The sequence below is a fragment of the Mastigoproctus giganteus genome, chromosome 3 (assembly GCF_048544385.1).
Source record: "Mastigoproctus giganteus isolate SK-2022 chromosome 3, ASM4854438v1, whole genome shotgun sequence".
NCBI lineage: Eukaryota > Metazoa > Arthropoda > Arachnida > Uropygi > Thelyphonidae > Mastigoproctus > Mastigoproctus giganteus.
The window spans coordinates 237358162-237378576 of record NC_143577.1 but is presented as its reverse complement, the minus strand read 5'-3'; the positions used below and the strand labels follow the sequence as shown (position 1 = coordinate 237378576).

Sequence of the window (20415 nt, the reverse complement as noted above, 5' to 3'; positions counted from 1 at the left end):
ATTTCTCAGTAAAGGGAGTGTGAAGAGGATGTGAAGTTGAAAGATGCCTTAGTTCAGTACCATATTTTTAAGTTAATTTGTTTTCAAGGTACATGAAAACTGGACGTATACTATATATGTTGTATCCACTCAACTGGACATGAAACATATGAATCATTGCCATTATTAGGCATTTTAACATAAAAAAAATTGCAAATAAGCCAACTCCCTTTGTTTATAAGTCTACTTAGCATCTTTTGAGCATTGAATTGCCAATTTGTCTTTTGGCAGCAATGAGGTTCCAGGAAAATAGTCTTACTTTAATTATGCTTGTTTTCAGAATGTTATATGCACCTTTATATCATAACTTTAATTGATTGAGCACTCTATCTTGTGAGTTATGAAAATCACTATTTATTTTATCTTGCACATGGAAAGAAAGAAAAAACTGATAATTGATCATTGATGATGTTCTGCTGGTATCTCAACTAAGTTTTTTTGTGTAATATGCCTTTTACACCATGAATTTTCAATACAGATTGAAAATTCTGAAAATACAGATTGAAAATGGCTAGAGATTATCCAAGTTCCTTCCTGGAGACTGCCACCAATTGGATTTGTCACTCACCATTAATTTGTAAATGTTGATAGTAATAGGGAAATTATTGAAGCCTTTTCAAAAAGTGCTTAGATCATTTCCTTTTGAAAAGGCTTCAATAAGTTCCAGAGGTGTAAGATTTCCCCTATTTTTTTTCCACCACCAAAAACATATATCAGCTTTAGAACACCAGTCATTCACTGTAGTAGGTAATTTTACTTTAGTATTTCGTATAGAATATCTTCACATCAAGCTATGGAATTGAAAAATGCCTTAGTTCAATATTATAATTTTGACTGTGCTCCATTGCTGTTGTAGCCATCTTTTTGTTGTGTTTAATACTGTTAATTCTCAGTAATGCAAAATTCAATTTGGTTACTAGTGTTTTCCATTTTAATTCACACATGCTGCTTTACATTTTGTAATCATATGTTGCATTTGAAATGAGTCAGTAAAGACTTTGGCTGAGCTTTTCCTCCACGTGTCTAATTTTTAGGTGACCTACTGTTCTTGGATGCTTTCGTCCTGGTCTCATTGTTTCAGATTTATGATTTTATAGGTAAAGTACCGTGGTCCACTTGTACATGGTGCTTTGCCTGTTGTAGTCACCTGTTACATTGGAAATCAGTCAGTATAGGCTCTAGATGTGCTTTTCATCCATGTAATCGAATTCTAGATGACTTACTTTTGTACACTTTCATCCCAGTTACTCATTGCTCTTTGATGACAGCATTATACCATCATCCATAAATGTTCTTTTGGCTGTAGACTTATATTTCTGTCAAAAACAGAACCAGCTTTGTAAGTTCCTTTATTACCCCATAAAAGTGGAATATAGTAGAGTGTTGAAATCCCGAACGAGCCAGCATTTATTATTTTTTTTTATGCTGGTGCCATAAAATAATTACAGTAAGCACCGGTTATTGTGATCACGTTTTCGAATTGAATTTTGATTCTATTAAACGGCAATTCTAATAAGCAAAATTTGGAGGAATATTATCCACAGGCTATAAAAATGAAGACATAAACCACAAATTTACACTTTTATTACCTTACCAATTAACAAAATTAAATTATACGCCAAAATCGACAAATAACCTGAATTGACAAACAATCAGCAAACTGATTGCTATCCAACTCTCAGCTATCTTGCTGAAAAGAGAAAGATCTGACAGAAAAGGAAAAAAATTTGAAAATGGTGCAGCAAAAAAATAAGTAATTATTTTTGTTAAAGGCCTATAGGTATGTTATTGTGGTTAAAGTTACACTTGTTTTGTTACCTATGAATAAAAATACGCAAGTAAAACTTATTTCTAAACCTTTTTTTTTTTTTTTTTTACTCTCCAGAACATTTTTGATAAGTTCAAAAGTCCGAACTATCCCCGGTCCCAATTAGTTCAGATTATCAATGCTCTACTGTATATTAGCACTGGCTACTAGGAAAATTAAGACTTTGCCCTGATTAATTTTCTAATGCAATTAACTTGCAAGTTCTCTAGCTCGTGAACTCAGTTTTTTCCTATTCATTTTAATGTTTTTTAATAATTTCTTTGGAATATTTATTGTTCATTCACATTACTTGCTGTTTTTATGAAGATATACTTATTATTGTTTTTTTTTTTTTTTTTTGCCTCTAGTAACAATAGCAGAGTTATCAGAAGAGACAAAAACTATATTGCCAAAAGGTGCATCAAATTAAATGGACACTTCTATATTATTTTTCTAAAAGTGATAGAAGTTATTCTTCCGGATTAAAGTTTAATTGTTGATTATTATAATACAAAAACAGTTTGAATGGAAGAGTGAAGAATTTAACATTCCAATGTATTGTTATTTATTCTTTTATTCAGTACATTATTCTTGAAAGTATCAATTTTTGACCTTCTCATTCTTTCTTGCAGATGCAACAAGGTAGGAGAACAGCTAGTTTGAAAGCAAGCTATGAAGCGATTAACTCAGGCCTCCCAACTCTTGGACGGGAATTTACTTTGGGTAGTAGAGACATTGGTTCATTAACTGTGACTTCTGGAACCTCAGGAAATCCACCTGAAGTTAAAAGTTCTAGTAATAGGTCAAAAAAGTAAGTTAATCTGCACAATTTTTTTTGAAGGCTTATTTTTAGGGAAAGAATTGATCATTGTAAATAAACACATTTTTACTAATCAAAGACAAAAATGTCATGTAATACACAATTTTTAATTGCATCTCTTATAATCAAATGTGTATTGTATACCAAATATTATCATTTCCCCTTCCCTTTTTTTAGTAACCAGATAAGAAATGAAAATAGAGAAATTTGAAATAAGGGCTAACATAAAATACCACTCTTTGATCTTGCAGCAACTTAGATAAATTTAGAATTGTTTCATATACACAAGGTTTTGGATGACTGTGATTAGAAATATGTGTGTTGGGTTACTTTCCAGCATTCCCTTGCAGTCAGCAAACTCTGATCTGATCAATGACACTTGAAAACATCAAGAAACAATGCTGAGAAAATGTATTGTCTTCTTTTAATTACAAATTAGAAATAAAAATTTTATTAACTTATCCCCATTTTCTAAAACTAACCAGATGTAGCATTTCCATTAAGTAAGAAATAGAGGAAATAGGCAAGCCATCGGCAACAGTGATAGTAACAGCAGGTCAGAGAACCCATTGGGAGCCACACACTTCAGTAAATTCAGGATCTCAAACCCCTTTACTTTGATGTAAAAATATAGCTTTTTTTACTGTCATTTTTGTGTGATATTAAAATGTATCAGCAAAATTATTAATTCTTGGCAAAGCATATTATGTTGATTTTGACATGCTCCTGTTCTAACTATTGATCTTTAAAGGAATCATGCTGAGCCTGTTACCAATACTTTTATTACTCTTGGTAAACTTGACATTTCAGATCTTTATTTTCATGTAGAGCTCAACTTTTTTTTTTTAATATATTTTTACTTGATATCACTTTGGTAAGAATTTCAAAAATGTTTCAAAAGCCACTCAAACTATTCCCACCTTGTAACTCACAGCAAGAATTTGTTTCTAGGCAAAGTATATCTTGTACTTTTCCTTACAACTTCACTTAGCTACAACTGGAAATGTCCAGCTGTAAATCATGATTAGTGAAAGTCTATATTACATGACCAAATCACCAGAGAGCTACAGCAGTTTTCCCATAGTGGTAAACAGGCTGCATACTTTCTCTAACCTATCTTAATGAAATTGTTACATCTGGTTAGGTTAAGAAAATGTCAATAAGTTAATAAAATTATTTCATTTTTAATTTGAAGTTAAAAGAAGAAAATGTGCTCATTCACAAAATAATCAAGTGCTATTGCATTATTAATTGCCTACAGTTGTGCTATCAGTGGAGCTGACTGCAAAAATGCTGCAAAGCCATGTGTTATACATTGTAGCATATATCCTTAAAAATCCTCTTGAATATCTGTTATAAGAAGCATTTGTATTATATCTCAAATAGTGTGGATTGGTGTCACTGCTTTACACTGATGCCCCTTTAAGATATGATCCCTCTAATATCCTCCATTCATTTTTACTGCTTTTCCACATCATTTAAGAGGATTTCACTTTAGGCTGCAGACTTTTATTCCTTCAGTTTATGAAAAATTTTGGTAATTTTGAGTATTGTTTTATATATGCAATAATCAAAATAGTATGAGGAGGAGACTTTAATTCAGCCAGCTACAAAGTTTAGAAAGCATGTATGTGTGTGTGTGTGTGTGTGGTGGGGAATCTGTTTGGGGTGTAGTCAGAGGCTGCCTTCTAGCACTGTTCACTTTATGGACTGAATATATTAGAATGAAATTATCATTTAAAAGTTAAAATAAAAAAAATACTTATGTATTTTAGATTTATTTGATTATATTGACTGATCTTTTAATTTTAGATGTTACATTTTGTATTTTACTCTTTTATGTCAACGTTCAGTTTAATATTCTAGTGAGTGCAGAAAAAGGAATCCAATATTGGGTGTGTTGTACATTTTATATACCATTTAGCAGTTTTTGGAATAAAAGGCAAGAACTAGTTCAAAATGGTACCCTTTATAATTTCATTCTGACACTATATTGAATAATAAGGACAAATAATATCTTCAGTAACAGCAATCATTTATTTTCAGGACCAATAATAATAATGTACTTATCCAATGAAAATGAATATCATACCAAGAAATATTAAAATTCATGTTGCTATAATTCTAAGATATTATTAAAACTTTTAAGATATATTCTATGTTTTTGGTTTACAGTACAGGCAACCCCCGCATAACACGGTACTTCTACAACACTGTTTCACTCTAACACTATTGATAAATTGGCAATCCTCACACAACACAGTACTTTTATAACACGGCTAGAGAATTTTGGTAAACCTTGCATAACAGGGTATTTTTGAGCTTTCCTGCGGGGAAAACAGTGATATTATGTTGGATGTAATTTTTCAATGTTTCCACTCTTTTTGAATCCCCCGCCGTTGACTTGCTAGTCAAAAAAAAATTGAGAAATCCCTGTATTTTATTTTGTTGGGAAATTCCCATGTTACGTTCTGTGCTATTGAACTTGTGGAAAAACCTAGATTTCAAAGTTTTATTACTATTGGATAGCACACCAGGCCATCCAAATGTTTAAGTTAAGTTTTACCGCCACAGTTGTACTGGGTTAATACAGCCATTAGATCAAGACATTATATACACCTTTAAAATTCATTCCATCAGAAAATCGTTATGGATTTTGGAAAAAATTGATTCCAAATCTATTGAAGTAATAGAGGCATGGAAACATTTCTCAGTTGTGGACTGTATCAGAATCATAGCTTTATTGCTGAAAGAAGTAAAACCGTCACCGTTAAGTGCATGTGAAAAAATGTATGGCCAGAGTCAGTTCATTCAGGAAATATGATGGAATGGGCAGAAAACAGAATCGATGTGATAGCAGAACTTGCTAAGTCAGTAGGAGGGGAAGGTTTTGATAATACAGCAGGCCCCCGTTATAACACGGTTCGCTTTACGCCGATTCGCTATAACGCTGTCCTTATATTATAACCCCTATCTGACTATAACGCTGTCACAGATCACTATAACGCTCTTTTACAGATTGCATTTTTGGCATATTTAACGAAATCGTTTCATTTGATGGAGTCGATAGCTTGAAAATGAATAGCAAAATGGCATTAAAATGTTTCCCACGCCGACTTGAGAAATTTTCCCACGCTCAGTGAAATTTTCTCGCACACTAATTTAATTGCAGTACAGTGACTTGTTACGTAGTTCCGAGATCAACATTTTAAAAAATGATCAAGTATATTGCTTGTAATATTTGCGTTATATGCATTTATGCGAAGTCTAGTCATCACTCAGTACAGTATTAATTAGACATTGTGCGTAACGGACAGTTTACTTGAACATTGTATCATAATTAATGCAACCAATGCAGTTACATTTTTTCGAAGAGTTAATAATAGCCAATAAGAATGAAAAAGCAACGTCTGAGTGCAGTACGAAGACATAAATGTAAGAAAAAAGACTGAATTTGAAAATCAAATTAGACGTTTTGAAGCGAATCGATTCCGGTTAAAGACAAGTGGATGTGTGCCGTAATTTAGGACTTGCAAGTTTAACTGTAAGAACAATTATAAAAAAAAATAAAGAATTAATTTTAGCAGCAGGAAAGATAGCTGTTCCACTGCAAGCAACTAGGGCTAGGCCGACTATTAGGATTGAAATGGAAAGACTTTAACTAATTTTATTGAAGATAATATCCAATGCAGAATTCAGTTAAGTTAAATTTTATTTAAAAAGAGAGAGAGAGATTAGCCAATATGATGATCTGAAGAAAATTCACCTAAAAAAAAAAAAAAATGTGGAACCATTTAAAACTAGTAAGGGCTGGTTGAATAGATTTAAAATCCAGTGCAGAAGGAGCCGAAACTTTCAAAAAAGAACTTGTTAAAATTATTGAAGAGGGATATTATGTGTTATACTTCTCAACAAGTTTTTAACATAGACTTTTGTGGAAATGAATGCCTAAAAGAAGTTTCCTATTGAAAGAGGTAAAAAAAAACATGCCAGGTTTCAAAGCGGCGAAGGATCGGTTGACTTTATTGTTGGGTGGTAACGCTGCGGGGGATTTAAAATTAATACCCCTTTTATTTTATTTGGAAGAGGGCCAAAGTTCAACCCAAAATAGACACATTTTTCATGATTAAATTCATCAATTAAATTAAATCAATTTAGATCAATTAAATTCATGATTTTAATTGGAATTTTAAGTTTAATTTTGATACGTAAATAGTTACCACATAATTATATACGTATGTAATGCGGAATATTTTATATGTACAGATATTTGAATATTAAATATTTTGACCGACATTTGTGCATCTTTTCACTACCGTTTATTATTGATTAGGAAATATCCTATGGCACCGACCGCAACTCACAAATAGATATGTTACCTTATGGGAATGCGACGCTCGCTTAGCGCGGATTCACTTAGCGCTCTGTTTTTACGGAATGAATTATCAGCGTTAATAGAATTGCCCTCCTCCCCACACTGGCTTAAATACCCCAATTCAAATCCTGTCAATGAAGGGAGGAATTTTTATGGGTCTTTTTCACAATGTGGCAAAAGTTGGGCGAGGGTAGCATGGTTTTTTCCTCCTGGAAACTCGGGGTTTTTCGTCCGGCAAAAAAAAACAAAAAAATCGACCTCAGGACACATGCCGCAATTTATAGACAATATACACAAAGTAACATGGCCTTAGTTGCTGAGGGTCCTATAAAAATTAATATAGCAGTTATTCCTGTGAATGGTATGGGGGAGGGGGACAACCTAGTATTTTTTAAATCTTTCTTCATGCAGGTATTCCCTCAGAGATCTTGTTTACCTTTCAGAGACATTTTGGAAGTTTGTGATGGAAGCAATAAAATTAGTTTACTTCTAGTGACAATGGAATCAAAAGTCATTATTATTTATTATTTTTTTTTTTTTTCAAATTTATTTTCTTTGAACAGAACTCTGAATCATGTAAAAATAATAATAAACTGTGAGAATAAGCATGATTTTTCAGAGAGTCACTTATTTGTTCATACTGTAAAAATCTCATCTTAGAGAAAGTTGTCTAGAAAGAATGACAGTTGTTTTTGATGTTTTGTGACTGTCCTTGTAATTCTAGAAGTGTTATCTTATCTTAATGAGTGTTTTGTGCAAGAGTGCTAAAAGTGGAATGGAATGACATTATGAAAATATTTTAGAATAAAATAATTATTGCAGTTATATTTTATTTTAGAGTGCCTATGGTATTGTTGACGTACATGAAAAAATGAGAAATGTTCATATATGATTGCATTATAACTTTCCACTGATGCTGCTGGCAAAAAAATAAATAAAACTTCGTATCCACTGGTAGGGAAAATGCACATGTGGATTGCGCTTTCGTTCATACAACTGTATGAATTGTTTTCAAAAGAAAAGAAAAAAAAAAGGGTTTACTTTTTAACTTTTCCTCATATAAGAAATCTGCTTGCTTTAATCATTTCCTCACAAATGATATACTGGTATATTATGAAACAACTTTTTTGAATACAGGCAACCCCTGTATAACATGGTTTCGATCTAACATGATTGATAAATTGCAGCAACCCTCGCACAACACGCTACTTATATAACACAGTTTCTCTCTAACATGGTTAGAGAATTGTGACAAACCTCACATAACATGATATTTTTGAGCTTTTGTGCAGGGGGAACCCTGCTATTATGTTGGATGTAATTTTTGAACATTTCCAATCTTTTTTGTACATCTCCGCTTTTGGCTCGCTAATCGTTATGCAAAAAAAACTGGGAAATCCCAGAAATTTTACTTTAAGAAATCCCTGTATTAGATTCTGTGCTATTGAACTTGTGGAAAAAAAAAATCTAGATTTCAAAGTTTATTACTATTGGATAACGCACCAGGCCATCCAAAAGATTTAAGTCATCCAAACATTGAAGTAATATTCCTACCATCTAATACAACTTCTTTAATTTTCCTTTAAAACTCATTACATCAGAAAATCGTTACAATGGATTTTGGAAAAAAATGATTCCAAATCTATTGAAGTGATGGAGGCATGGAAATATTTTTCAGTTGTGGACTATTAGAATCATAGCTTTATCACTCAAAGTAAAACCAACCGTCAACATTAACTGAGTGTTGGAAAAATGTATGGCCAGAGTCAGTTTATTCAGGAAATATGGTCAAACTGGCAGAAAATGGAATCAGTGCGATAGTACAACTTGCTAAGTCAGTAGGAGGGAGAGGTTTTAATGATATGACTACTGAAGCGTTCAAGAATTACTGGTAGAAAAAAGGCTGGCGAAGCGGATTTGGTGGAAATGGTATAAGAGGTAAATCAAATCAATTCAGAGGATGATGGCATAGATGAAAATTCTGAAGTTCCAAATTTTACACTAAATGAAAGCATAAACTTAGCCGAGCAATTAGAATCTTGTTTTTTGGATGCAGATCCTTCGACTGAAAGGAGCACAAAGTTCAAAAGGGAGCTTCAAAAATACTTAGTTCCATACCATGAAATTTACAAAGATCTATCAAGCAAAAGCAAACAAACCCAGATTACTGATTTTTTTTTTTTTTTTTTTTGAGAGAGCAGAAGATACATGAAATCTAGATGTTGCAAAAGAGAGTTCAGAGGTATTCTGCAACAGAGAAAACGTTCTCGTTTGATTGTGCTTAGCAGCGATGAAGAGGAAGAAAATTAAGTGAACGTACATTATCTAACAAATATGTATGTATCACAGTTTGTAAGACTTTTGTTCAGTTATTACTATTTTTAATAAAAATTAAGTTTCCGATAGTTTTAAGAAAAATGGTGTATTTTTTTGTTAGCTTTTGGAACGTAACCTCTTTTGCGTACTGGTTCTTAGTCCCATATAACACGGTTTCGCACTACATGAGATTTTATAGGAATCTAACTACTGTGTTATACGAGGGTTACCTGTACTCTTATGGATTCAAAGAAGGTGTAATGATCACTTTGTTACACAATTATGGCTAGTTCAATGACAGTTATTTTGAAATATGATTTTAATAATTTTGCAGAAACAAATTAAACCTTTTTTCTTCCGTTCTTTGAAAATGTAACCTTTAAATTTCAATTGCAAAGTAAAAGAACTGGAGCCATTGATCTGAAATTTACACAAGCTTCATCACCTATATCTCTACCTTTTATATGTAGACTCAAAAAAAATAATCACTGTGGTTTGAGCATGAATGTGTCACTTAAATGGTATATACATAAAATTCTGTTAAGACAGAATGCATAAATTATTAAATTTCTATTAGAAATATAAAACTGCCTTTGTTTTATTGAAACTTGGAGGATTGTATTAGTGGTACCAGATAGTTACTATAATATTACATGAATACTGCAATCAAAGTAACCACTGCCATAATTTTAGTTTTAAGAGTGGTGTTATACGCTTTCTATCTTTATAGGGCAGCACGTGCTTCACAATCACAACCTGTTGAACCTCCACCCCCACCACCACCCTGTGAAGATTCTGGTGACTCCTCATTAGTAGATGAGAATGGCTTACCGGTAGACTGGCAATTTGATCCTAGTGAGCCTCGTTATTGCATCTGTAATCAAGTGTCTTATGGGGATATGGTTGCCTGTGATAATGAAGATGTAAGTAATTAACTGTAAACAATTAGCTTATTTTATATTCACTGATAAACTGCATTTTATTTTGGAAGCAATTTTTTTTTATCAAAATTTGTAGATATTTAAGTAATCTGAATTAACTTTATTACTATAGGATTTATTTTACAATATTAATACAGTGACAATGAAGGAGAGAAAAAAAGCTAACATTCAATTTACTTCATTCTTACAACCATTTAGACAATGTGTCATTAAAACCTATTCAATTTTATTAATATAACCAATACTGATTTCCATCAACATCGGCGCCTCCGTAGCCAGGTGGGAAGGAGCAGCAGTGCGTAGCACACGCTTCTTGATTAGACCGGGGTTCGAGCCCGTCACCACCAAATATGGAGGGTGCGGAAAGGTCAGGGAATGACCACCGCATATCCCGGAGCAATATGGCCTTAGTTGCTAATGCTCCTAAAAACCAAAATAACTAACTAACTAACCATCAACACCTTCAAATGAACACCCTCTCCGTATCGTTGCAACTTACAGGCTGATTTGTCTTTGGGATATTGAAAAATTGTGGATTATTCATTGAATGAATGAACTCAGATACTCTCACTCTTACAGTGCTTTACTTGTGCATTAACATATGACAGAAAATCTGTTGAGAGTTGAGTACTTAACTGCTGTTGGTGTTGGCAAAACTATTAGCTTGAGCCATACATGCCAGCAATGGAATATCTACAGCTAAGAGAGAAAAAGGTCCTAAAACTTCTGATTTTATTAACTTGTTAGAGAAAGAGTATTTGCCCAATATTACTTGAGGCATTTATGTAATCCTTTGCACAATGTAATGAGACTTGTAAAAAAAATGTCTTCCTCAAACACTATGCCGTAATCATTATATGAAATAGTTAAAATGTTTTTTTACCTTAAACAATAGTTTAAATTTTGTTTTAAATATAAATAAAGGCATGGTGGATTTGAAAATGAACATTGCTGCATTCAAAGTCTGTCCTGTGCAGAGACTGCTTTTCAGACTTCAGTGTGTGGCCCAAGTTACCAATATCATATTAATATAAATAGCATCACAAAAAAAAAAAAAAAAAAAAGTGAAACCAATAATTTCGAACTCAAGGTTTCAGTGTTGGCCACCCAGATGAGATAGCCTCTTATAAATGTATTAAGTCTAAATGAGCAGCCAAGTGATGTATGGCAGATTAAACTCATAACTGTGTATTAGTCATATGGTACAAAGAAGCCTGATGCTTTTGCTATATTAAATAATAATAAATAAAGTACCTACAGTCAGTCCTTGTATAACACAATAGTTGTGTTCCTAGAAACCCTCGTGCAATGCAAAATCGTGTAATATAAACAGGCCCTATGGAAAAAATAGGGTTAGGGGCTGACCACCCAAGATTGGACACACATTTTTAACCAAAACATTACCAAACACAATAAATAATTGTAATAAAACACTTACGGTTGAAAAATGTAAAATTAATAATTTAATCATTTAAATTTAGATTCTTACCTTAAAAGTAAATGAAGACAGCTTGAGGGAAAGGGGTTGAAGCAGCGTAATTATGGGGAAAGTGGCGGCAGGTTGTCATCATTATCGGAACTGGGAGGTGGAGGAGATGCCGATGAGGACTTTGGACGAAATGTGGTCACGCCAGAACTAGAGGACTGCGGCTCATTTTCTGTCTCTTTCTTGGGTGTTTTCATAAAAAAGACATCTAGTTTCTGTTGTTTTGCAATCTTCCTCCTTTCACAAAGCAGCTGCTTATATGGCTCCAAAGCAGATCGAATTGTATGAAGTGCTCTTCTGCTTCTTTCTGCATTATAATCGTTATCTTCTAGCCATTGCATACTTTTCTCAAATGAATTTAAAACTGAAGATAACTCTGAAGTAGAAAACAGTTTTATGGTGGCGTTCAGGCATTCAACTTCGTCTTTCTCATCTTCCACCTGCCCTCCAGCAACAAGTTGTTGCAGTTCTTCAGTTGAAAGTTCTTCTTCATGAGACTGAAGCAACTCTTCTAAATCATCTTCCTCCAATTCCTCAGAGCCAACCTGCTTTGCGAGGGCAACACAATGTGCTTTTAATTTAGGAAGCTCATTTACAGGATCAAAGCCTTTAAAATCACGAATAAAATCTGGTAAAAGAGGCCGCCAAACACCATGTAAGCATTCTTTTGTCACTTCGTTCCAAGCCTCCACAATTATGTAAATTGCATTCTTAATGTTGAATCGCTTCCAGAAGTCTTTAACTGTTGGTGCATTTTCGCCCTCTGTTTCTGCTATCAGCATCTTAAATGTCCGTCTTGTGTAATAGTGCTTAAAAACAGCAATTACTCCTTGGTCAAGTGGCTGGATAAGAGATGTTGTGTTAGGTGGTAAAAACAGGATTTTGATGTTTGGTGATAGTTCAGCAAGGGTTGGAGGGTGACTTGGTGCATTTTCCAAAATAATTAAAATCTTAAAATCCAAATTTTTCTTTTTGCAGTAGCTTCGAAACACATCCTCAAACACATGTAGTAGAAGTTCAGTGAAGATCTGCCCTATCATCCACCCTCTTCTGCTGTTCCTAAAGTAAACACCCAGGGTAGTCCTTGTGATCCCTTTTAACGCTCGTGGATTGGCTGCATGATAAACTATAACAGGCTTCAGTTTCAAGTCGCCACTTGCATTTGCTCCTAACATAATGATAAACCTATCCTTAGCAGCCTTGAAGCCTGGAGCTCGTGCTTCCTCTCTTGAGATATATGTTCGTGATGGCATTTTTTTCCAATACAGTCCGGTTTCATCAAAGTTGAAAATTTGGTCCAGTGTATAGCCCTCTTCCTCAATTAGTTTTTTCAGTATCGGCAGAAATGCCTTTGCTGCTGCTTCATCTGCACTCGCAGCTTCACCTGATAATTTCGCATTATGGAAAGCGTGACGTTTCCTTAAATTGTTGAACCAGCCACTAGTGGCAGTAAAGGGAGGCACTTCTTGAGGGATTTCAGCTTTATTTCTGAGGTCTTCAAATATTGCCAATGCCTTTGCTTTTATCGTAAGCAAACTTGTTCCTGATCTCTTCTTTGTTTGATCTTCTATCCAAACAGATAAAAGACATTCCATCTCTTCCAGTTCTTTGTGTCTTGATCTAACTGATTTTGTTACACTCTGTGTTGTTCTTGCTATGAAAGTTGCTTTTATTTTTTCTGCATTCTTTCTAATTGTTCTCAGCGTTCCCTCATTTAGGCCTGTAGCATGCACAATATCGCATGTTCTTTCATTCCGGTCAAAGCGTTTCACAATTTCATATTTTTCTTCTATTGATATTACTTTTCTTTTTCTCTCTGAAGTATTTTCACCAGAACGCTTCCTTTTCACACTTTTTTCAAGTATTTTACTCATTTTTTTGAGAATAGAGCACAATTATAAACTGAACGAAAATGAGGAGGCAAGCTTGATATACATAAACGCACAGAGAACAAGTAGCAACTGAATAAACGATGCAATGCCCGTGTACAAACTGAATAAACAATGCAGTAAAAGTGAAAACACACTATTCTCGCACATTACATGCTTATGTTTTACTAAAGCATATTTCTGGAGGTCACTACCATAAAACAATAAAAAAAATTTGCAGTTTCCGGTTTATTGGTGGTTCCTGCTAGTGGAGTCTGTTATAAACGGGTAGTAAAAGTCGATCTAATTACATTTGCAATAATACCGATACAGTAGCTGAAATTCTGTTGATTTTTACGTTATGTTAAATGTGTTTCCCCTTCCACGAAATCATAAAAACAAAATTTCAGAATCTTCTCTTCATTCCTACTGTGTTGTGTTCAGTTGTGGTGATTCCGCCGCGTTCGACTACCATTTCTAGTAAACACAAAGGCGAATCGTGCATAAGCGAATTACGTTTGTGTTATATGCGACATTGTTCCCCTATTTATAAATCGTGTACGATCGAATTCGTGTAATGCAAACACGTGTTATACGAGGACAGACTGTATTTTATTCTCTACTCACATAGATACTTATCCAGCTGACCTTTGAATTTCTCCAAGCTCTCAGCATCAGAGGCAACTTATTCCAGTAATTAACAACTTGTTAGCTTAAATAAAATAAAAAAACTTCCTGAAATCCATTTTAAACCTACCTCTTCCAAAATTAATTTATGGCTCCTAGTTCTGAAATCATATATAACATTAAAAATTTCATCCTCATTCATTTTACTTTCTGCTCTCAGAGCCTTATACACCTTAATCAGGTTTCCTCTAATATGCTAATCAGGTTGGTTAAATTTTTAATATATAAAACTTTATAAAACCAAGTTGTATTTTCTTCAGAATACCATTTATATCTAAATGATTCTGTAATGCACTCTTTATCATTGCCTACATGATTTTCCCTACCACTGAAATCAGATTGGCCAATCTGATTTCAGTGGTAGATGATTAAGACTGACCCACGTCAGTCTTAATCATCTTTATGTACTGGCAATACATTTGGCACTTCTTCAATCCAAGGGAATAACATCTGGCCTAGTTGTTAACTCAATTAACTTCAATGCACTCTTTTGCTGCCTCCCTCAAAATTACTAGGTGCCATCAACTCCAGGAGCTTTACTTGCCTTTAGGTGCAATCAAATGTTTTTCTAATAAATAATCATCTGAAATTACAATATCACCAATTTCATGATCTCTAGCTTCACTTGCACAATTACTGTGTCTGCTCACCATAAAGGGTCTTTCTTCTGTAAATATTGATGCAAAGTACATATTCATCTACAACATGAGCTAGGTTATCTAAGACTTTTCCCACTCCATTACGCAAGATTATGATGAGAGATTGAAGAAAAGAGCAAAATCAGATTGGACCCAATCTGATTTTGCTCTTCTTCTTCATAGTATTCACACATTGAGGTAAACACCTTGTTTCTGTTCTTTGCTCTCTTAGCCAGCGATTTCTCACAATCTCCCTTTGGCAGCCTTAACCTTTTCAGGGGTATTGATACAGATCAATTTTTAGCTGTTACAAGCTTCATTGCTTTTTACAGCTTGTAACTTTTCCATACCATCTTTTTCTGTTCTATTAAACTTGCTAGTTCATTATTCATCCATCTTGGAATCTTCCTAATACTATACACTGAGTGATCACCGAATGCAATCCGTTGACCACGTGAGTGCACAGTTAGTCGGCCTACATAGCACAGATAAGGTGTCAGTGGTTCAGTGGGTAGTAAAATTCCGAGCTTGATGGTTAAAAGGAAGGAGTTATCGGACTTTGATAAAGGACAGATTGTGGGAGCTCAACAAGCTGGTGCCTCGATTTCCCAAACAGCTGTACTGGTGGGGTGTTCAAGAGCCGCCGTAGTTAAAGTGTACCAGGACTGGTGTCAAAATGGTCAGATAATGACCCAACTGCAAAGGTCAGCGAAAGGTTGATGTTAGAGGTGACCGCTGGGTCCAAAGACTCGTACAGGCGAACAGGTGCAGCACTGTTGAAGAGTTGACTACTCAATACAACATGGGCCAACCCAGAACAATATCTGGCATGACCATGCATCGCACACTCGCACGTATGGGCTATACCAGCAGGCAACCCCTATGGCATCCCTCTCCTAACCAAGGTTCATCGGCGTAAAAGACTTGCCTAGTGCAAAGAGCATGCATGTTGGATGTTAGAAGACTGGAAGAAGGTGTACTGTTCGGATGAATAACGTTATTTACTACACACCATGGATGGTCTGGTACAGATTTGGTAACAACATGATGCTCTTGATCCATCATGCATGGTATCAAAAGTGCAGGGTGGTGGTGGCAGTTGTATGGTGTGGGGCATGTTTCACTGACAGGAACTTAGATCCCCTGGTGCATGTGGAACAACATATCACTGGTCTCCGCTATCGTCAACTGCTTGCTGACTGTGTACACCCCACTATGTTACACTTTTTCCCAAATGGCAATGGTGTCTTCCAAGATGACAAATACGCCTAGCCATTGGCCTCCAAACTCCATCAATATCAATCCCAAGAGCACTTGTGGGACACTACAGAAAGGCGTCTGGATACACCAATCACCTCCATACCTGCATTGCTAGCCGCATTACATACATCTTGGTTGGTCACACCTTCCGAATGCTTCCAACATCTTGTTGAATCAGTGCCACGGATAGCTACTGTACTGAGGGCAAAAGGAGGAACTACGAAGTATTAGGCAGGTGGTCATAATTCAGTGATCACTCAATGTATTTTCTTAATGGTATATATGGTTCAAGGTTTCTGTGACCATAGCTTTGAAGTTATGTATTTACACTGTATGAGCTGTCTCCCCAGTTGATAGAGGCAATGTAGCACCTGAAGTTGTCATAATCTCCTTACCTGAAATTGAAACCCATTCCTTTGTCTTTAACAACTACCTTTCTCCTCATCATCTAACTTAGAAGTTCATGATCTCTCCCAGCTAATGGTTCCTGTATTGTAACCCTATGATGCCATCTTGTTCATGGGGGATGATCTAGCTTATTTTTTTCCCTAGTACTTTTCCTAAAATGCTGATAACAATAACATCTAATTAGTTTAAAAATTTTGTTCTGCATGGTGAGTTTCCCTCCCACTTGCTCCATTCGATTCCCATAATAAGACATTCACACTGGTTTGCTCATTCCACTTGTGTGTAGAGACTCTCATCATGATCTTTTGATCTGTAGATTACTCCTACTCATTATATCATTGCTTCTGCTAATTCAATTCACACCATAAAGATTCTGTACTAGCACTTGAGATTTCTCTATCTGGGACTGCTTTTGATAAGGAGCATGATCCCACTGCCTCTTCTGTCCTTCCTAAAATACATTGCACATACCACAGTGAAACTCATCTATTTCTGGGTGGCACCACTTTTCCCCATCAGCATTAGTTGTCCTAACCAGACATTCAAATTCACTCATTTTATTGACAAGACTCCTGACATTACTGTATATACAGTTAACACTAAGTGTCCTTGTATGGTTTACTACCTTGACATTGCCTTGAAGTTATTTAAGCTTAATTCCCTAGTTTGACCTTCCTGCTTATTTGAAATATCACTATCTTCCAAACATCTTGATAGTATCAACTGTTGTGACAACAAACAAGATTTCTTCAGGTGTATGCAAGCATTACTTTGATCCATATCATCAGATAAATGCACATCTGTTACTCCAACCCCCACAACTGGGTATTTCTGCAAATCCTTAAGGTATCCTCAGTGATACTTAAACAACAAAAAAAAAAAAAAAAAACTATTATAATATTAGGGTCATCCGGTAATTTCCTACATATACCCATGCACGCATATTGTGTCTGTAAATTGTGTGTTCTCGGGATGATTTGCCCGTTTTGCTGGATGAAAAACCCCGTTTCTGGGGGGGAACCTTGCTATCTACGCCTGAGACTGACTAACTCAGCCACAGAGTGAAAAAAGCCCATTAAATTCCTCGTGTTGAATCGGGGCCTTTTCCACCCGGTGTGGGGAGGATGGTGACGATACCACTGTGCTACCCATGCAGACTCCTCAGTGATGCTGGCAAAAACTCTTGTGCCAACTTTGTTCAGGCGTATCCCATTTCTAACCAAAATAGATTCCCTTTGCCTACAGGTGCAGACTACGCTGATAAAAATTCTCTAAACCCTTGCAGAGTCCTTCCAGTCTTGAGTTAATCCATAAGGCTTTCAGCACGTAGTCCCTTCTATTTTTCCCAGGCAGAATTGCGCACACACACACACACACACACACACACACACTCTGACCTGATGCAGCATTTTTTCAACATGGTCCAATATTTTTCCAACAAATCATCAGATCATAATGTGCTTAATATCATTAGTTCCCCCCCCCATATGAATTATAATTTTCTCTTTATCCCCTCTAAAACCTCACACTGTTAGTGACATCATTAATTGTCACTCCTGGCATATAGACCCTGATTCTAGTCCACTTATCCTTATTACAAAAAACGTTACCCATTTCCCTGACTACCTTTTTGCAACTGAGTAGCCAATTTTCTCTTCCACTGCTCACAGTGAGCAATGGTAGATGCTTTTCTGTCTTTAACTTCTTAACTAACATGGAAGTTCCCCAAGGTTCTGTTCTTTCTCTCACTTTTCCTCCTGTATACTAATGACCTCTCTCTGACTGTAAATCTTACCCATAATTTTGCTGATGGTATCACTTATATTCCCCTCTGCATAAGCAACTACAACTTCTTGAACATTCACTATTAATTCCACAAATGCTGATTCCTGGGGAGAAGAAAATTTAGTTAATTTCAATCCTTCTAAGGAGTAAAACTCAGCCCTGTTTTACTCCTCACAAAGAAAATTTTCCTGTTCCTATGCTCCGCTTTAACAACTCTTGGATTTCCAGAAAAGATCACATATCTTTACTAGGGATAACCCTGATTTCTAACTTCTCTCTTGGCATAAGAGCATTGCACCTATTGCTGACTCCATACAAATCTTATGCCGACCGGGCTAGCCAGATGGGTAAAGTACCTGCCTGGCAACCCTAAGGTTGTGGGTTCGAATCCCGCCTTGGGCTTGGATCAAAGTACTGCAAAAACCTTGGGAGGTGCATTATGGTCACAGATGCCGATGTGCCAACAACTACCAAAACAAAAAAAAAAAAAACAAATCTTACATCTGCCCTACCATGAAATATTGTTCCCAAATCTGAGTTGTTGCTAGCAAAACCTTTCTAAAGCTCATTGACCATATCCAAAAGAGGGCAGTCAGTGTTAACTGATGACCCATTTTTACACTCTTGCCACACTTGTGCTTGGCCTCACAGCTTGCTGTAGCTGTGAGGCCAAGCACAAGAGTGCAGTAATGCATACATTTCAGTAGACTGTGATTCAATCCCATGTGACTGCTAATGATTGTACTCATTGTCACAGTAATTAATTGTAAACTTCTCTGACCAGTGGTTGTGACAATGCATAAACAAGAAACTTTCCCCTCTTCCTCATTTATCTGCTACTTTTGTTATTTGAAACAACCTTCCTCCGTTTCCTGAAAATTAGAATTTACAGAAATTCAAGTCCAGTCAATGTCAACAAATATCCTCTGTCCTTTCAACCAATACATGGTATACTAAGTACTATAGGTCCTAATACCTTTCATGTTGGGAATCGCCATTAAACACACACACACACACACACACACACACACTGTTTAATAAGTTAGAACTGCATTTTAATATCCTAAGAGCATAATTTACACAGACATTAAATAGTAAAAGAAAAATGGTTATTTCTTCTAAGGAGAATTGAAACTAATGAAAATTGAGGTCATATCTGGGAAGGTACAAATTTCGCTGTTTGTCTCAAGTACCTTAAAATAATATAAAATTCAGCAAAGAGATAAATACTGACACTTGCAAAAGATGGAAGAACCAGCACTAAACATGATTATCCCAGTACATCCATCAACATCAATAACTGCTGTCATCCTTGAAGACAAAAAAAATTACAATTGGAAAAATGATCTTTTTAAGTAGAATAATCACTGCAGACGAGTTCTAGATCTGCTACTGATATCCTGAATCAAAACCAAGTCCACAGAAGGAGCATAGCACATCTCTACATACAAATAACTCATGAACTATAAGGTTTGTTGGCAAGTATATCATCATCACCTTTTTCTACACTCATATACTGTGGGGAAATGTAATTAGTCTGGACAATATTGCAATGAAGTTTTAAAAAACTGAATCAAAAGGTGGGCCAGAGATGACTTGTTATGAAAATGGTATACACAGCCTCAACTGTTGTGGAAACACCACATAATAGATGAGCACAACACTATTCCCCACCCTCCCTATATGCTCAGATCTTGCCCCTTGCTGTATTTCCTGTTTCCTAAGCCCAAGGGTGAACTTAGGGTAAAACCATTTTCCATCAGCCACTGAGCTAATAAACATCCCTCAGGGTATTTAAAATTCTCTCAAAAATATAAAAAATGGAGAGATGGTGGTTTTTTTTTTTTATTTAACTTGTCTCAATCATTTTTGATACCTTATTACATTTCTTAATGATGCGCAATTTTTCCATTATGCAGCATGCCACATTAAATAATAATAATATTATTATTGTATTAATTTGAAAGAAACATTCTGGCTGAACG

The 20415-nt window shown here is 35.3% G+C and overlaps 1 protein-coding gene across 2 annotated transcripts in view; it reads left to right on the top strand.

The window, feature by feature from the left end:
- Ing3 (Inhibitor of growth family, member 3) overlaps nucleotides 1-20415 on the top strand; it is a 114673-nt gene that overhangs the window by 87040 nt on the left and 7218 nt on the right. For both annotated transcript variants that reach the window (XM_090369719.1, XM_090369720.1), the window contains exons 9-10: nucleotides 2479-2657; nucleotides 10088-10280. In XM_090369719.1, the coding sequence (XP_090225845.1) occupies nucleotides 2479-2657; nucleotides 10088-10280 (372 nt within the window). The remainder of the gene's footprint in view (nucleotides 1-2478; nucleotides 2658-10087; nucleotides 10281-20415) is intronic.